We start from the raw sequence: 16,735 nt of genomic DNA on the forward strand, positions 1-16,735 counted from the left end.
AGAGATCTAACTCAGTCTTTTGTGTACATTAGGCACATATAGGATTTGGGGAATAAATTACTTTTATTTTAAAAAGTAAAGACTGTTCCGCCAGAGAAGGTGTACCTAACTCTCTAGAGACTGGAGGCCCCAGGAAGTTTAGAAGTCTGATAGGGTGGGTGGGGTGGGGGCGTCCTTGTAGAGTCAGGGGTGGGGGAAGGAGGTATGTGATGTGGAACAGTCAAGGGGGCTGGTAAAATCTGGAGTGTACAAATAAAAAAAAAGATTAAAGACTGTTCTCAACACATTAAAAGGTCAAGGTTAGCAAGTTCCAAAGACTATCGGTAAGAGCATTGTTAAAATGTTGCTTTGCTGATATGTCTGTGCTTTTTATTGCAGTTGTATTTGGTTTTACAGCCTGTACAGTAATTAGGTTAGAAATTTTAAAGAGGAAAATAATGTCTACCATATTCTACAAAACACAAAATTAGTAATGTGTTAAAAGTTTTGTGATTTTTTAAATGACTGTAATGCAGATAGTAAAATAATTTTTATTGTAGCTACCAATACAGTGTCTGCAAAAAGAATACTCTTCATCAAAATCTTCATCAAAATACTAAACAGATAAGAGACTAGAGAAAATATCTATAATGCATAGTTTTATATTCAAATATAATTTTATTAGTATAAACTGTAGCTAGTATGCAAAAATAACTTAATCATAGAAAATTTATAGCCAGCATGTAGGTACATGACTGCAGTAACAACTACTGGAGAGGCTAAGCATGAGGCTTGAACCTAGGAGTTGGTGATTTATCTTGACAATACACTGATAGCCCACTTTCAAAATATAAAGGCAAATTATTATAAATAAAAGTATTCTATTTATGTAGATGGTTGCCGAGATGCTAATATGAAAATTCCATTTATATTCAAATTCTAAGTGGAAGCTGTACTACTTTTTGCTAAGTTTTTACATGAAAGCCATGATTTCTTTTTTAGAAAAATTCCAATGTTAGTTTAAAGTAGACTTTCATTTTGAAACTGTTTCACAAATAGTTTTGTTCATATTTATAGCTAAAATATATTGATAGACTGTTTTCAATATGCTACAAACTCAAATTTTTACTGTGTGCATTGATCTAGTCAGTGATTTTTTTTTTGTATTTGACTCTAAAAGGACAAATAACAGCAGTGATCTACAAATGAGATTACATTGAACATAAAAGCTATTGAACAGGGAAAGAAACAGTTAACAGAGGAAAAAATAAAGTGTAGATTGGGATAAAATGCAAACTTTATATTTTATAAGGGATTAATATCTATAATATGTCAGAAACTTAAAAAACTCAGAAGCAAGAAAATAATGACCCAGTTTTAAAATGGGAAGGGCCCAGAGAGATTGCTTAGTGGTTAGGAGCACTGGTTGCTCTTCCAGAGGACCCTGGTTCCATTCCTAGCATCCATATGGTAGCTTATAACCATCTGTAATTCCAATTCCAGGGTATTTGGTACCCTCCTCTGGCCTCTGAGGTAGGGTACTAGGCACCTATTTGGTATACAGAAATAAAAGCAGGCAAAACACCCATACATATAAAATAGTAAAACAATTCCTTTAAATGAACAAAGAGATATTCTTACAATTCCAGTATTAGGGAGGCAGAGATAGGAAGATCAGAATTTCTAGTTCATCCTCAGCTATTAATGAGTTTGAGGTGGCCTATATGCTACACATGACCTTGCCTCACCCTCTGCACTCAAAATGAACAAAAACCCGAAGAGGCAGTTTCGAAAAAGAGACATAGGAATAGCCAACAAATATATGAACTGCTCAACATTACTAATCATAGAGGCAATGCAAAAATCATGACATACATGTTAGGGCTGTTACCAAAATGTAAGGTAAGTGGTGAGAATATAGTTCTCTGTACATTGTTGGTAGGGATATAAATTAGTATAGCAATACTTTGAAGACAGTTTTATTTAGCTCAGAATTGCCTTGAAATCATTGCATAGCTGAGGATGACCTTGAGCCTCTTTTGATCCTCATGCTCCTGTCTCCCAAGTGCTAGGATTACAGGTATGTACCATGACACCCAATTTATATATACAGAGACAGGTTTCTCAACTAGACATAGAACTAGAGTATGAAATAGTAATTCTATCTGATGGTATGTAGCAAAAGAACATGAAATCAGTATAGTGTAATGAATATTTTAATTCCCATGTTTACTGTAGTATTCATAACCAAGATACAAAGTCAAGGTAAATGTTTATCAGAGTCTGAATAGATAAAGATAATGTGTTATGTATGCACAATAGAATATTATTCTGCCATAAAAGAAGACCATTCTGTGATTTACAGCAACATGGATAAACTTAAAACTTATGTTAAGTAAAATAATACAGGCACAAAAAGTCAAAAGCTTTATCCTCTCACTTATGTTACAATCTAAAATAAGTCATACCTGTAGAAATCGAGGTCTAGTGGGGTTATGGAGTGCTGGAGAGAAGGATCAGTATAGGAAGGTTTCCTTCAAAAGGTTTAGAAAGAAAGTTTAACATCTATGGTATAGCATATGACAATAGCAAGTAATGCATATTTAAAAATTGCTGTGTTGGCTTAGTTGATAAAGTGCACATGGCTCTAGGTTATAACCCCAGCACCATATAAATTGGGTCTTGTACATATCTGTACTCCCAGCACCTGGGAGATAGAAGCAGGGATATGAGAAGAGGTTCAGGTTACCCTCAGATATACAGTGATTTCAAAGCAAATCTGGGCTCAATGAAACCCATCTACAAAAAATTGCTGTGATTATAAATTTCAATTGCTGTTAGAAACACGATGAATGTATCAACTGATGGGGTAATTATCTTGATTTAATTATATATACATATATACATATTTATATATAAATATATGTATATATAAACTTCATTTTTCCAATAGTTAAGAACATCATTTGTCTCTTCCCTCCCTGCCTGCCTGCCTTCCTTCCTTTCCTTTTTTCCTTTTTTTTTTTTTTTTTTTGGAGACAGAGTGTCTTAGAAAGTTGGCCAACAAGACCACCTTTTGCCGCAAATCTCTCTGCGAGGTCTGTAGATGTGTCATAGTGTCTTTGCTTATACAGCATTATAATATAAAACCATGTCACATAAAGAGGAGGCATTACACATACATATATTTATGCCTTTCTTCATCTGCTTTCTAAGTAGACTGGGCTCTGCCTATACTAACATTGTTTTCTTACTGTGTCCATATGATGATATTAAACTTCTGATCTGGCCTAGCTATTAAGATAAAATGAATATGGTCTGTTGAAATTATTATAAAAGTAATTAAATGATCATGATCCACCAAGTGGCTGCTGGGAATTGAATTCAGAATCTCTGGAAGAGCAGCTAGTGATCTTAAATGCTGAACCATCTTCCCAGCTCCAATAGCATTGTTATTATTATATGTTTCTGGGAATAAATTAGAAAAATAAAGTCTTGGCTTTTGTAATATTAAAAAAAACTTCCTAAAAATCACATAAACTCTACAAGATCCTTGTTTAGGATCTTGCAGCTAGTTATAGTTGAGGTAAAAGGATGTTTTTTTTTTCTTTTTTGACATCTAGTCCTTTATTTTTCCCTCCCATCCCTAAGCCTGACCTCAGTAATTTTTGTAAGTACTTTATGCCCACTCTGAAATGGTAAATGTTACCCTCACTTTCAAATCGGAGACTGAGATACATAGAGGGCTGAGTGGTCCCAGGACACTAAAGATTAGTAACATACTTATCTGGCTTCTACTTCTTGGTTAATAATAATTTTCTGATAGAGCTGAGCATACGAAATAAGCATAATAACCATTTTAAAACCTTGGAATGATTGAAAAAAATGCTACAAAGTGTAAAATCACATGCATAAAGTGTCGTTGGCAGCATCCCAGGTCCCTAGTCTTATTTGACCAGGCAATTACAGTTTTCAAAAATGTGGTTTCTCTGTTCAGCACAGATAAGAAACATAGTTAGAAGGGCAAGACAGTTTTTAAGCTTAAGAACATAGTCAATTATAAGAAGTGACCACTTAAAGTAAGGAAGAAACAGAACTAAATTCCATGTATTTTAGCACCTCCAGGAGAAAATTGTTATATTAAAATATTTATTGTTTGTGTATACTAATTAAGAGGGATTCATATATTTTATTTAAAGAGATATTTCTAAATGACAGACATTGAAACTGCAAGGCTTACTCTTATATTCATATACAAAATAATTTTGAGATTTTATGTTAAAAAACATTAAAAGACAAAGGTTAATAAAATCCAGTAGCTGCTGCTACGCATCGAAGGCAATTAGAGCTGCTTCTTGAGTTGGACTAAACCTGTCTAAGGCTTTGAATTCTGACTGGCTCTTAGCAGGTACACTAAATGCCTAATTGACATGAAATGGCCTGGGAAAGAAATAAGCAAAGATTCATATGGGAAATCTCCAGAGAAGTGAATTCTTTGAGTCCCCCACTTTTGTAGTGTTTTAAGACGTGGCCTACCTAGAAAGTAGGCAATAGTGCAAAGTTGTTGAGAGCCTGGAGTCAGGCTTCCTAAGGTCGCATTCGTGCCCCTGTGTTTTAAAGATAGAATTTAAATGATTGAGTCTAATCTAAGTCAGACTTCTGTTCTGTGAAATTAATATAATTAGTAGGAAATTTTCCAGGACTTAAAAGAGTTCAAGCATGCAAACATGATTTAGGCTTATATGTTAGCCAATTTTTTTTTTTGTTTCCAAAACCTTTATTAGAAAAGCTTGAAGTGGATATATATCATAATGTTTGCTACTATTACTTTGTTTATTATTTATGTCTGTGTGAGTATATGCCACATGTGTGTGACTGCCCACAGAGGCCAGAAAAGTGTATTGGCTCCAGTAGAGTTTGAGGTACCCGCAGTTGTTAAAGCCAGGATGTACTGAGACCTTAACTCAGTCTTCTGCACCCCTAACCATTGAGCCATCTCTGCAGTCCCTGTTTACTGTTTGTATGCTGAAGTGAATTATTCTTTTTTCATTTTGGTATATAACAATGGTTATTTACAAGTTAAATGTAATTTTTTTATTCTTTACTAGTCATTGAAGTTCTAGAAATAGAATAGAAATGTATAACAAATTCTAGCCTTACATACTACCCTAATAAAAACACTTTCAAACTGAACAAATTAGAAGAAACCATGGTTGTTTGAAATATTTTGCACCAAACTCTTAACAACTTTATATTTAAAATATGCTTTAAACGTGAGTGTTTTAAGGCGTTGGGGATTTAGTTCAGTGGTAGAGCGCTTGCCTAGCAACCCTAAAGCCCTGGGTTCGGTCCCCAGCTCCGAAAAAAAGAAAAGGAAAAAAAAAACGTGAGTGTTTTGGTTTACCAGGCTTTTGTTTAATAATATTGTCTATTGGTAAGACTTCATTTTAATCACCAGCTCAGTGTAATCTATTTTTTTCCACTCATTTTAGATGAGATTTTTATTTATTTTTTTATTAACTTGAGTATTTTTTATTTACATTTGGAATGTTATTCTTTATATGAGTTTTATAGGCTGCAGAGTACTCTTTTTGTTTTCAGAAATCCATTTTTGGCTCCTTACTACTGATAGCTGCCAGAACACCACGGAAAAATGTAGAGTAATTCAAAGTTGCTGACGAAACTGCATGTACTATGTTGTCTTCATGTACTCAGATTGAATCTTCACATCAGTCCAAAGTAAATGTTTTTTTTCCCCTTTTGAAGAGGACAAACCAGAAACTGAATCATTAGTGATATGATCGCACACCGGGTGTCATAGAACAGTGATCATACAAAGTTAGCCTGCTTAACAGACTACTTTACTATGTCCCTTGTCTCTCAAGAGGAAGTAGTTACTCTGCATAATCTGGAATAGCTCCATGAATGTCAACAACTAGCCAATAACTTCGATTCTGTGATTCAATAGCCAGAAATGTATTGCATACAAGAGCTAACTAAGTATAGCTTTTTTATTTCTAGAGGATACAGCCAGCTAAAGAACCTGGTCAAATTTCTCCAGGTACAAGGATTCTGGATAAACACAATTTTCTCCCTTCTGTATTTTATGTGGGGTTTAGTTATTTTGGTTTTGTTTTTAAACACCTTAAATTTTCTTGGTTTTAGAAGTCTATTAAAGGTGTGTACCTCTCCTTTCTTGTTTTGTGATACATGGAAATTTGAGTCTTCGTTTTTGTTTGATTGTACTTGCTTGATTTAAACATCCATTTATATAGAATCGATCTTTATTTATTTCTTTGGAGTTAAAATAGTACCCCCAGTTCTAACCAGCTTTATATATGCAGGATTTTATTATACAGCAATATAGGTTTGACTAGAGAACCAAATAACTGTCAACTTACCACATATAATCCAACAATTCAGGAGACAGAGGCAGGAAAATCTTTTGACTTTGGACTATGTAGCAAGTCCTTTTCTTTTTTTTTCCTTTCCTTTTCTTTTCTTTTCTTTCTTTTTTTTTTTTTAGCAAGTCCTTTTCTTAAGAAAACAAAGCCTGCTTTTATTTCTGGAAATGGTCCTTTGTTAACACAATTTTATATTGACCAGACACTGGTAGTTAAATGGGCACTGTTTATGACATCTAATTTTGCGTTGTTTATTTTTTTAAACAACTTTAGTAACTACAAATGTCTACTTCATCTTCTTATCTCTAGTCCTCGCACTTAGTGGTATTCTCTAAGTGTTTGTTCAGTGACAGGATTTAGTGTTCCTTGAAAGAAATTTAGTTTTCCACTAAATTTTGAACATTTCTATAATAACATCATCTAAATTTGGCATATAAAGAACATGGTAGTTTGGTTCTGCCTTTAAATATGACTTAGAGGAAAAGTCACCTAGTCTTTTCATCTTTTTTTTGTTTTGTCTGCCCCAAGACACACTGTAATTAAATGGGTTCGGCTTGGCTTTGAAGCTGTCTTTCAACACAAAGCTGTATCATCTGTGATCATTGCATTTTATTTTTCAAAATCCAGGAATGACATGTTAATTATTTACTGTTGCCATGTAGCACTGAGGTAAAATAATTAGTGGCCATAAATATATTTGTTCAATTGTGTATTGAAGCAAATATTAAACTGTTCTTACTTGGAGAAAACGAAAAGATGAGGATTGAGAGATTCTTTTGAAATTACTGTATCTAAAGTAGTCTATGTTCAAGGTTAGAGTATTTTTTCATTATTTTTGTCTTTTATTTAAATAGATTCTTTTTTGCATAATATAACCTGATTATAGTTTCCCCTCCCTCTATTCTTTCCAGTTCCTCTCCACTTCCCCTTCCATTGAGATCCACTCTCTTTCTGTCTCATTAGAAAAGAACAGGCTTCCAAGGGACAAAATTAAAATATAAGATAAAACAAAAACTATCACATCAAAGTTGGAAAGGGCAAGCCAACAGAAAGAAAACAGTCCAAGAGAAGCAATAAGGATCAGAGACCGACTATTTTGAGCACTCAGAGATCCTATAAAGATACATAAAAAACAAAACTAGAAGCCATAATTTAAGTGTAGAGGACCTGGTGCAGACCTGTGTAGCCCCTGGGCATGCTGCTTTAGTCTCTCTGAGTTCATATGAGCTTTGCTCACATCGATTTACAAGGCCCTGGCTCTTACACTATTTGCTTTTTCATTTATGGGGTTCCTTGAGGCCTGAGGGGAGGAATTTCATAGAGACATCCTATTTACGTGAGTGTTCCAACATCTCTCACTCTCTGTATAATGTCTGACTGGAGTTTCTATATTTGTTCCTATCAGGAAGCTTCTCTGATAAGGGCTGAACAAGGCACCAATCTATGAGAATAGCGGAATGTCATTAAGAGTCAGACCCATAACAACTAGAGCAGAGGCTCTTTGTTAAAGGTGTAGCCCGACTGATATCTATTCCCTAATAGGGCTGCTTTGTCTATTCTCATTGGAAGAGGATGAGCCTACTTTGAGAGACTTGATGTGCCAGGGTGGGGTGATACCCAGAAGGGCCCCACCCCTCTCAGAGGAAAAGGGGAGGGTCTGTGTGAGGGGGTGTAGGTTTGAGATGTAAATAAATACACATGGATTTCAAAAAGAGTCGTTTTATCAACACACGTTTTTGGTTTTTTTTTTGTTTTGTTTGTTTGTTTGTTTTCGTTTTTTGAGCCAGTAGAATTTGATTTTGGCTTAGGTAAGAGTAGAGTTTGCCTCAGTAGAATAACTGAGGTCAAAACAAAAATGATTTTTTCTCCAAAATCAATATGACTAGCACATGAAAAATTTCAACCATGATAGAAATTAAAGAAGTATAATGTAAGACAAAAATAATATATATATTTGCTTAACAAATTGACAAAGATGGTACTCACTTTTGGAAAAGGTAACTAGGCATTCTTAAAGCAGGGAGAGCATAAATTAGTGTGGTGTTCTGGGTGGCAACCTAAAAGCATCCCCCAAATTTGAAGCTTTTATACTTTTAACTCACAATTTCACATTTATCAAAATCATGTTGAGGAAGTTTATCACGGAGTTGCAATGTTTCTTATGGACAAGGCTTCATATATATGTATACATATATGTATACACACACACACACACACACACACACACACACACACACGAAGACAAATAGCTTCTGTTTTCCAGATTTTGTTATGTAAAAACAAGACTTTCCAGTAACAAAATATATTCCTATTTTTAAAATGCCTTTATTAATATGTAGAAGTCTTTCTTATTTCTTCTATTCAGTATCTTCTTTTGTTTCTGAACAGGTCTCCAGGAAAAGTTGGACTTTTATCATTCAAGGTGAGTCGTGCTTTCTCACAGATTTAGGCATTTGTGACCTTCTTGTTACCTTTTTTAAAAACTTTTTCTCCAACAACATTCTCTTTCTACTCTTTTAATTTACCAATTAGTTAGATATCCCATAAATACCTCAGTGAGTATTGTGCTTTAAGTATATATATGTATATATATAATTTTTAGAATTTCATTAATTTTTATTTGATTTATAGTCTTAAAAATAAAAGAAAACTATAAAGGACTAAGTATATAACAATGATGGAGTACTTGCCTAGTATAAACAAAGCCTGAAGTTCAGACCCTAGTGTTTTAAAAAAGAAAAAAAATAACCAAAACACTTATATGGTTCTTATGGGCACATATTTTGACACTATTAGTACACATAAAAATTAATCCTAGCCTTATACTTAAATGAAAATATTGTGACAGTATGTCATCGGGAGTCATTTTTGTTTGGTCTTTTGATGCTGGTTATCAAACCTGGAGCCTAACACATGCTAGGTAACTGTTCCATCACTGAGCTACATCTTGTTTCTGAACACTCACCTATTTTACATGCAAGAATATAATCAAGAAAATTTACTTACTTATAAGTATTTATATATTTGTATTATATGTTTTGTATGTATAATCTTGACCATGCTCTACATCTCTACATTTAGTGTGTGTATGTGTGTGTGTGTGTGTGTGTGTGTGTGTCTGTGTGTATGTAGTATATTATGTAGAAGATTTTGAAGAAATAAAAATTAATTATACACAAAACCCAAGTGAGTTTCAAACACCAGAGTGTTGATTAGAGGTACAAGGAACAGAAAATTATATATACTTTGATTCTATTATGTTAAGTTCAAAAGCATACAAAAATGAATATAGTATTTACAAATATAATGAAGGGATTTGCCTCAGTCCTTTGGTTCAATTCCCTTAGCACCCCATAAAAAACAAGCATGATGTTTCATGCTTATAAGCACAGCACTAGGGATGTGGAGGCAGGGAAATCAAAAATTCAAACTCATTTTTGTTTATATAGTGAGTTTAAGGCCATCTTGGTCTACATGAGACATCAAACAAACAAACAAACAAAGAATGAAAGGAAATAATTGTGGTCAAACTGGAAAGAAAGCAAAGTAATGATAAACATAATTTAGGCTATCATTTCTCAGAATGAGAGACTATAAAGAAAAATGATAACAATATACAAAAGATTTAAATGTTCTTTTCTTAAACTAGGTGCTTAAGAAAGAGTTTATCATAATTCTTGTATTTTATAGAATATTTGTACTTAATATTTCCATAAACATGTTTAAAAGTTTTATATATATATATATATATATGTATAATAGTTTGTTTGTTTAAATGTCCTCAGAGCAGAAGATACATGGTGGAAATAGCCTTTCTTCTTATTCCTCATCTCCTTTGTCCTAGTCTTCCTATCTAGAAGTGATGCATTTTATGGTTGTAGGATTTTCAAGTCACTTGACTCTAAAATAGGTTTGGAGAATCTACTTTATTCCAGTAATTAACGATTTTTCTCACTTGATTAAAAATAGATAGCACATATGTATTTTTAGTAAATAAATATGAGATTGGGTATTATTCCCTTCTTTTTTATTTCTAAATAAGTATGGAGTCACAGGAAACTACAAAATAGTAGGAAGAGGCCTTATTTATCCTTTACCCAGTTTCTCCAGTGGTTATAACTTAATCATAGAACCGTGTGAAAACCAGGAATTTGACATTGGTACAGTGTGAACGTATAATCTTCCCAGTAGTTTTTGTGTGTATGCCTGTGTAGCTACCACAACCAAGATGCAGAACTGTGTCATCAACACCTGCTTTGTGTACCACTTTATATTTAGCATGCTACCAACAACTCACATCGTTTTCAAATTTGTTTTTCATCTCTGTAATTTTGTCATTTGAAGATAGTCTATAAATAAAATTATATGCCCCTATGAAATTAGCTGAAAGTATTGAGATGCATCAGTCTTGTTGCATTCATCAGCTTTGTGTTCATTTTCATTACTTAGTAGCGTATGATATACGTGCACTGAGGCTACTAGTATGTTTTATATATATGGGACATATCTACAGGTATCCTTTTTAAAGATTTAGTTTTATATGTATATCTGTCTCTGTATATACCACAGAGGGTAGAAGAGAGCATTGGATCCCATGGAGTTAGTTTACAGCCAGCTGTGAGCCACCGAGATGTGGGTGCAGATAACTGAAGTCTGACCCTGTGGGAAAGCACATAGTGCTTTCAATACTGACTTTTCTCCAGCTTCTCATTTCCAAATATCTCAAATGGTACAAATAAAGGTCCTGGTTTGTGGTAATTTTACAGTCTCACATTATAGCTATCTATGGAAAGGGATAAAATGGCCTTGGCTTTTGTAGAACAGACTAAATGCTGAGTATATCAGGAAGGTTGGAGGAAGGAGAACACAATGTAGCAACCACGAGAGCACTGTTAAATGAGGAAATAAAAAAAAACACTTTTAAAAAAGAAGATAGACTTTGTGCTAAGATTAGAAAATTGGGACATTGCATGGGTAGGTAGAGGACTGTTGTCAGGGTATTCTGTTAGGTAACAGCAGTATGAACTAATATGTAAAGGAAGCATGTGCTGGAAGCATTCAAGACACTTAACTAGTGTGACATCTGTAGAAGCTTCAGTGATACAAGGTTGAAAGAATAGAGTAGGTTGTGATGAGCCTTAGACAGCAAGCTAAGAATTTTAGTCTTTAACATTTTAAAGCAGGGCATAGGAGTCACTTTGTATGTCACACTTATTCTAGCCTATGTTTCTGTTCGTGTGTGTGTGTGTGTGTGTGTGTGTGTGTGTGTGTGTGTGTGTGTTTGTTACAAGGTCTCACTATGTAGCTCAAGGTCACCTTTTGAGATTATTCTGCCTCTGACAAAGAGACATTGGAAATAACATTGAAAGGAATGGACGGGTAGATATAAAAGCCATTAAGAAGGAACCGGATGTAGATCTCTCCTGAGAGACACAGCCAGAATACAGCAAATACAGAGGCGAATGCCAGCAGCAAACCACTGAACTGAGAACAGGACCCCCGTTGAAGGAATCAGAGAAAGAACTGGAAGAGCTTGAAGGGGCTCGAGACCCCATATGTAAAACAATGCCAAGCAACCAGAGCTTCCAGGGACTAAGCCACTACCTAAAGACTATACATGGACTGACCCTGAACTCTGACCCCATAGGTAGCAATGAATAGCCTAGTAAGAGCACCAGTGGAAGGGGAAGCCCTGGGTCCTGCTAAGACTGAACCCCCAGTGAACGTGATTGTTGGGGGGAGGGCGGTAATGGGGGGAGGATGGTAATGGGGGGAGGATGTGGAGGGGAACACCCATATAGAAGGGGGATATTGGCCCGGAAACCGGGAAAGGAAATAACAATCGAAATGTAAATAAGAAATACTCAAGTTAATAAAGAAAAAAAGAAAAAAAAGAAAGAAAAATGATAAAGTCAAATAAAATCTGTAGGTCAGTCAATAAAAAAAAGAATTGTTTCTTTTTTTATTTTCTCAGCAGAAAGTTAATAGAAGTTTTTGTAATTCTAATCTATATTAAATATCTACCTCTTCACTAAGAAAAACTGGGAGTCAACAGAATTAATGAATGTATCATTTTTTTTAATTTTGAGATTATACTGATAGTGTTTCTCCCTTTCCATCCTCCAAAACCTCCCAAATACCCTTTCCTGCTCACCTTCCAATTCATGATGCCTTCTGAATTTCTTTTTATATATTTACTATTTGTAGCTTAATGTTCTATATCCATCCAGGAACTGTGTAGCAAGGCTGGCCTTGTACTGCCAACAAAACCCCTGTTCTGGCCTCTGAAATACTGAGGTGACAGGTGTGAGGTGCGGTACCTGGTGCCTATATTACTGTTCTTTCATAAATAACATAGAAATAAAAACTATTTCTGTGAGTATGGATGATTCAGTTTTGGACAAAGTAATTGTGAAAATGAGTTTTCACAAACTTTTTTTTGCATTCTTTCATTGAAAATAGATTTTTTTCTCCTAAAATTTATTCTGATTACAGTTTTCCCTCCATATCATCATATCTAGCTACACTACCTTTCTATCTCTCATTAGAAAATGTGGGGTTCTCTGAGATAACAACAAAACAAAAACAAAATATAATATAATAAGATGAAACAAAACTGTCACGTGGATGTTAGTTAACAAGGCAAACCGAAGAAGGAAAAGAGCTCAAGAGAAGGCAAAAGAATCAGAGACCCACTCATTCACCCACTCAGAAGACCCGTAAGAACACTAAACTGAAAGCTATAATCTATGTACACAAAGAACATGGTGCAGACTCCTGTATGCTCAATGCTTACGGCTTCAGTCTCTCTGAGTTGCTATGAACCTTTCACAGTTGATTTAGAGGGCCACGTTCTCCTGGCTCTTCCACTTTTTCTACTTCCTTCTTTATGGCTTTCCCGAGCCTTGAGTGGAGGGACTTGATGGAGACATCCCATTTAGAGATGTGGGTCCTAAGGCTTTTCTCTCCACATATTTTATGGCTGTGGACTCTTAATTTGTTCCCATCTGCTGCAAGAAGAAGGTTCTTTGATGACGGCTGAATAAGGCACTTATGGTATGAGTATGGCAGAATATCATTAGGAGTCATTTTATCACTACTTTTTAAACCAGTATTATTTGGTTTTAACCTAGGCTGCTGCTTCTTGATAACCCAAGAGGTGTTGGGTATAGGTTCCATCTCATGGAGTGGGCTTTAAGTCAAATGAAACATTGGTTGGTTATTTTCTCAAGCTTTGTGCTACTATTTCTCTAACATAATTTCCTGGCAGGGCAGCATTGTAGAACAAAGGTTTTGAGGCTGGGTTGGCTTTTATTTTACACTTTTGGTAATCGGCAGTGTATCTTCCTGTACAATGAAACCAGAAAGTAGGGGTGAAGGCACCAGATTGACCTCTTCATGTTCAGTGAGTTCTGTGGGTGGATCCTTGGTGACAGTTTATGGAGAGTAACCTTTTGTGGCAACAGCCTGGTTTGCTTGGGGATTTCGATGGCCAACAACTCAATCAGATATAACCCAGTCCTGGTACAGGAAGCCTTGTTTGCTGACAGAAGATGGCTAGTTAAGACTCTGTCTCCTTCATTATTTGGAAACTTCATTAGGATTGCCTTCATGTTTTTAGAAAGTTTCCACTGTGCTAGCTTTCCATAACACCAAATGCACCTCAAGTCTAGCTGTTTTCCCCTGCATTCCCTCCCTCAAACACATCTCTTTTCCCCATCACTACCTGATCCTTCCATTTCTGGTCAATCATCCTGAGTAAGGTAACCCAGACCCAGAAAGATAAATATGGTATGTATCCACTTATATGTGGATATTAGCTATTAAATAAATGATAACCAAGCTGCAATCTGTAACCATAGAGAGATTAGGTATAGAGGAAGGGACTGGGTAGTGGACAAATAGTCCTGAGAGAGGGAAATAGAACAGATTTTATGGATGAACTGGGAGCAGCATATTAAAAGTAAAATGTTCAATCATATAATTAAAGACCATGGAGAAAGTATAAGCAACTCTATTAGCCAACACAAGTGGAGCATAATATCTACATGGATGACTAAAATGTGAATCATGAATTGTGCCTTTTATGAAAGTATGTTTCTGATACTGTGATACATAGGGGTTAGAGGAATTGCATGATATTGGGAAAGCTGGAATTTAGTAAGTTTTGTGTTTCAGTAATGAACATCCCCACCCCATAAGAAGAAGATACTGAAGACTCAAGTCTAGCTAACTGGGTGATGTTGTCATGTCACATGTCTTACATCCATTGTCTTATCCTCACAGCCTGATATGTTATCAAAAGAATCTAAGTCTACATGTAGTTAACTACTGTGATGTTTCTCCCAGTGAAAAATATCATTGACTTATATGTGCTTAGGTTTTACTAAGAAGCATTCTGATTAACTCCCTTTCCTGGAGATTAGGTCTTTTGGCTGGTACCATATGACCTCTTTTGACTTTTGACACAACAACTTGCTACCTTTTAAATTCAAAGTCCAAAGTCCAAAAAATATTGTTAAGCCACATAAAATAGAAATCTAATTACTACCTAGAATTTTTTGTCAGTGTAAGAGTATTAACTTAGGGTCGTTGTGTATATTAATGAAAACAAATCAAATCGTGGCCTAGGATGTTTTCGTGTATATTTTTACTTAGCTTAACTGAGAAAATTTTCTGTTAAATTATGTTGTAAAATGTTTTTGATTTACTAGATAATAAACATTTGGAATATAATTGAATTAAAATACTTTAAATTGATAGAATTGACAGTGCTTTTTTTTTAGGTTATATCCCATTTTTTTATTAGATATATTTCTTTACTTACATTTCAAATGGTATTCCCTTTCCTGGTTTCCTGTCCTTAAGCCCCCATCCCCACCCCCTACCCCAAACGGGTGTTCCCCTATCCACCCCTTTACCCCCCCCCCCAGCATTCCCCTGCACTGGTGGTCCAACCTTGGCAGGACCAAGGGCTTTCCCTTCCACTGGTGCCCCAACAAGGCTATTCTCTGCTACTTATGCAGTTAGAGCCGTGGGTCAGTCAGTCCATGTATAGTCTTTGGGTAGTGGCTTAGTCCCTGGAAGCTCTGGTTGGTTGGCATTGTTGTTTTTATGGGGTTGCAAGACCCTTCACCTCTTTCAATTGTGCTAACTATTAAAGATGATTATTTCAAATATCCTCTATCTTCGTTCAAGTTCTGTTTACTAAGTTTTGATTTGTTCTTTCGTTTAAAGCTAACCTGGAGCCGTAACAATGGCTCAGTGGTTAAGTGAGCTTGTTCTCATAGTGAGCCCAAGTTTGATTTCCAGCAGGCATATGACAGCCTACAGCCACTAGTCATCATCCAGTTCCATAGAATCATGTATGCACACAGTGTATATATGTACACGTGGACAAAACAGTTATACACATTACATTTAAAAATAGGTAAATTAATAAATACATTAAAAAATACTTCCTTTCCACAAGGCTCTGCTCTACATTAAAAACTGTACTAAACTAAGAAATGCTGAAAATGGGACAAATATTCTTTTATAGGGAAGAGTACTAGTTGGTTGTCCAGTACCAAATAGTCAAACATGAAAATATATTATACAGACACATCAGCTTATATTTTAGGACTATACATTTGCATATACATGCACATGCAGGCAGAACACTGATACATATTAAAAAATAAACCTTTGCTAAAAGATAGGCTTAATTTTAACATTTAAAAGTGAAAAATTATAAATTTGCTTATTATTATTTATTTTTTTTGCAAATCATAGTGGTGTACCATCCGTGGGTACCTTTTATATTTCTTTGCTGTGATTAGTATTACTTTTTTATTTTAGTTTGTAAGGGACATTTTCGTGATTTCTTTGCTTTATTAATGTTGTATTTTCCCCCTTTCCACCCTTTTTGAGCAAACTTTTAAAGAAAGTCTTCTCTTCCTTTCAACAGGAAACAAAGAATACAGGAAACAAAGCTGGAAATGAGTCCCCTGTACAAGAATTGAGACAAGATGTATCTAAAAAGGTTGGAAAGATATAATGTCAACTTTAGTTTGTAGGGGACATCAAATTTATATGATATATTTAGAATAGAATGGTTTCTGTATTGTTTAAGCATACTATTCTACACATACTACTTGTTTAGGACATGGTTTCGCATCTCTCAGTTTTATGGTGCAAGAACATTGGCCTTTTTAGAAGTCATATCATTATCTACTTGGTAATTCATCCTTGAAACAATTGTTTGATTGTTTAATATGGCTGCTAAGTACTATGACACTAGTCTTTAATCTTAGCAAGTGGGAGAATCTCTGTATTCTTCCTAATGAGTTCTAGATCAACGAGGCCTACAA

The 16,735-nt window shown here is 35.0% G+C and overlaps 1 protein-coding gene across 4 annotated transcripts in view; it reads left to right on the plus strand.

Moving 5' to 3' along the window:
- Positions 1-16,735, plus strand: part of Wdr44 (WD repeat domain 44) — a 105,723-nt gene that overhangs the window by 24,694 nt on the left and 64,294 nt on the right. For all 4 annotated transcript variants that reach the window (XM_087599036.1, XM_087599035.1, XM_087599037.1 and 1 more), the window contains 2 exon segments: positions 8,772-8,805; positions 16,333-16,407. In XM_087599036.1, coding sequence (XP_087455162.1) covers positions 8,772-8,805; positions 16,333-16,407 — 109 coding nt within the window.

Source organism: Rattus norvegicus, chromosome X, assembly GCF_021556685.1.
Source record: "Rattus norvegicus strain SHRSP/BbbUtx chromosome X, alternate assembly SHRSP_T2T, whole genome shotgun sequence".
NCBI classification, from domain to species: domain Eukaryota; kingdom Metazoa; phylum Chordata; class Mammalia; order Rodentia; family Muridae; genus Rattus; species Rattus norvegicus.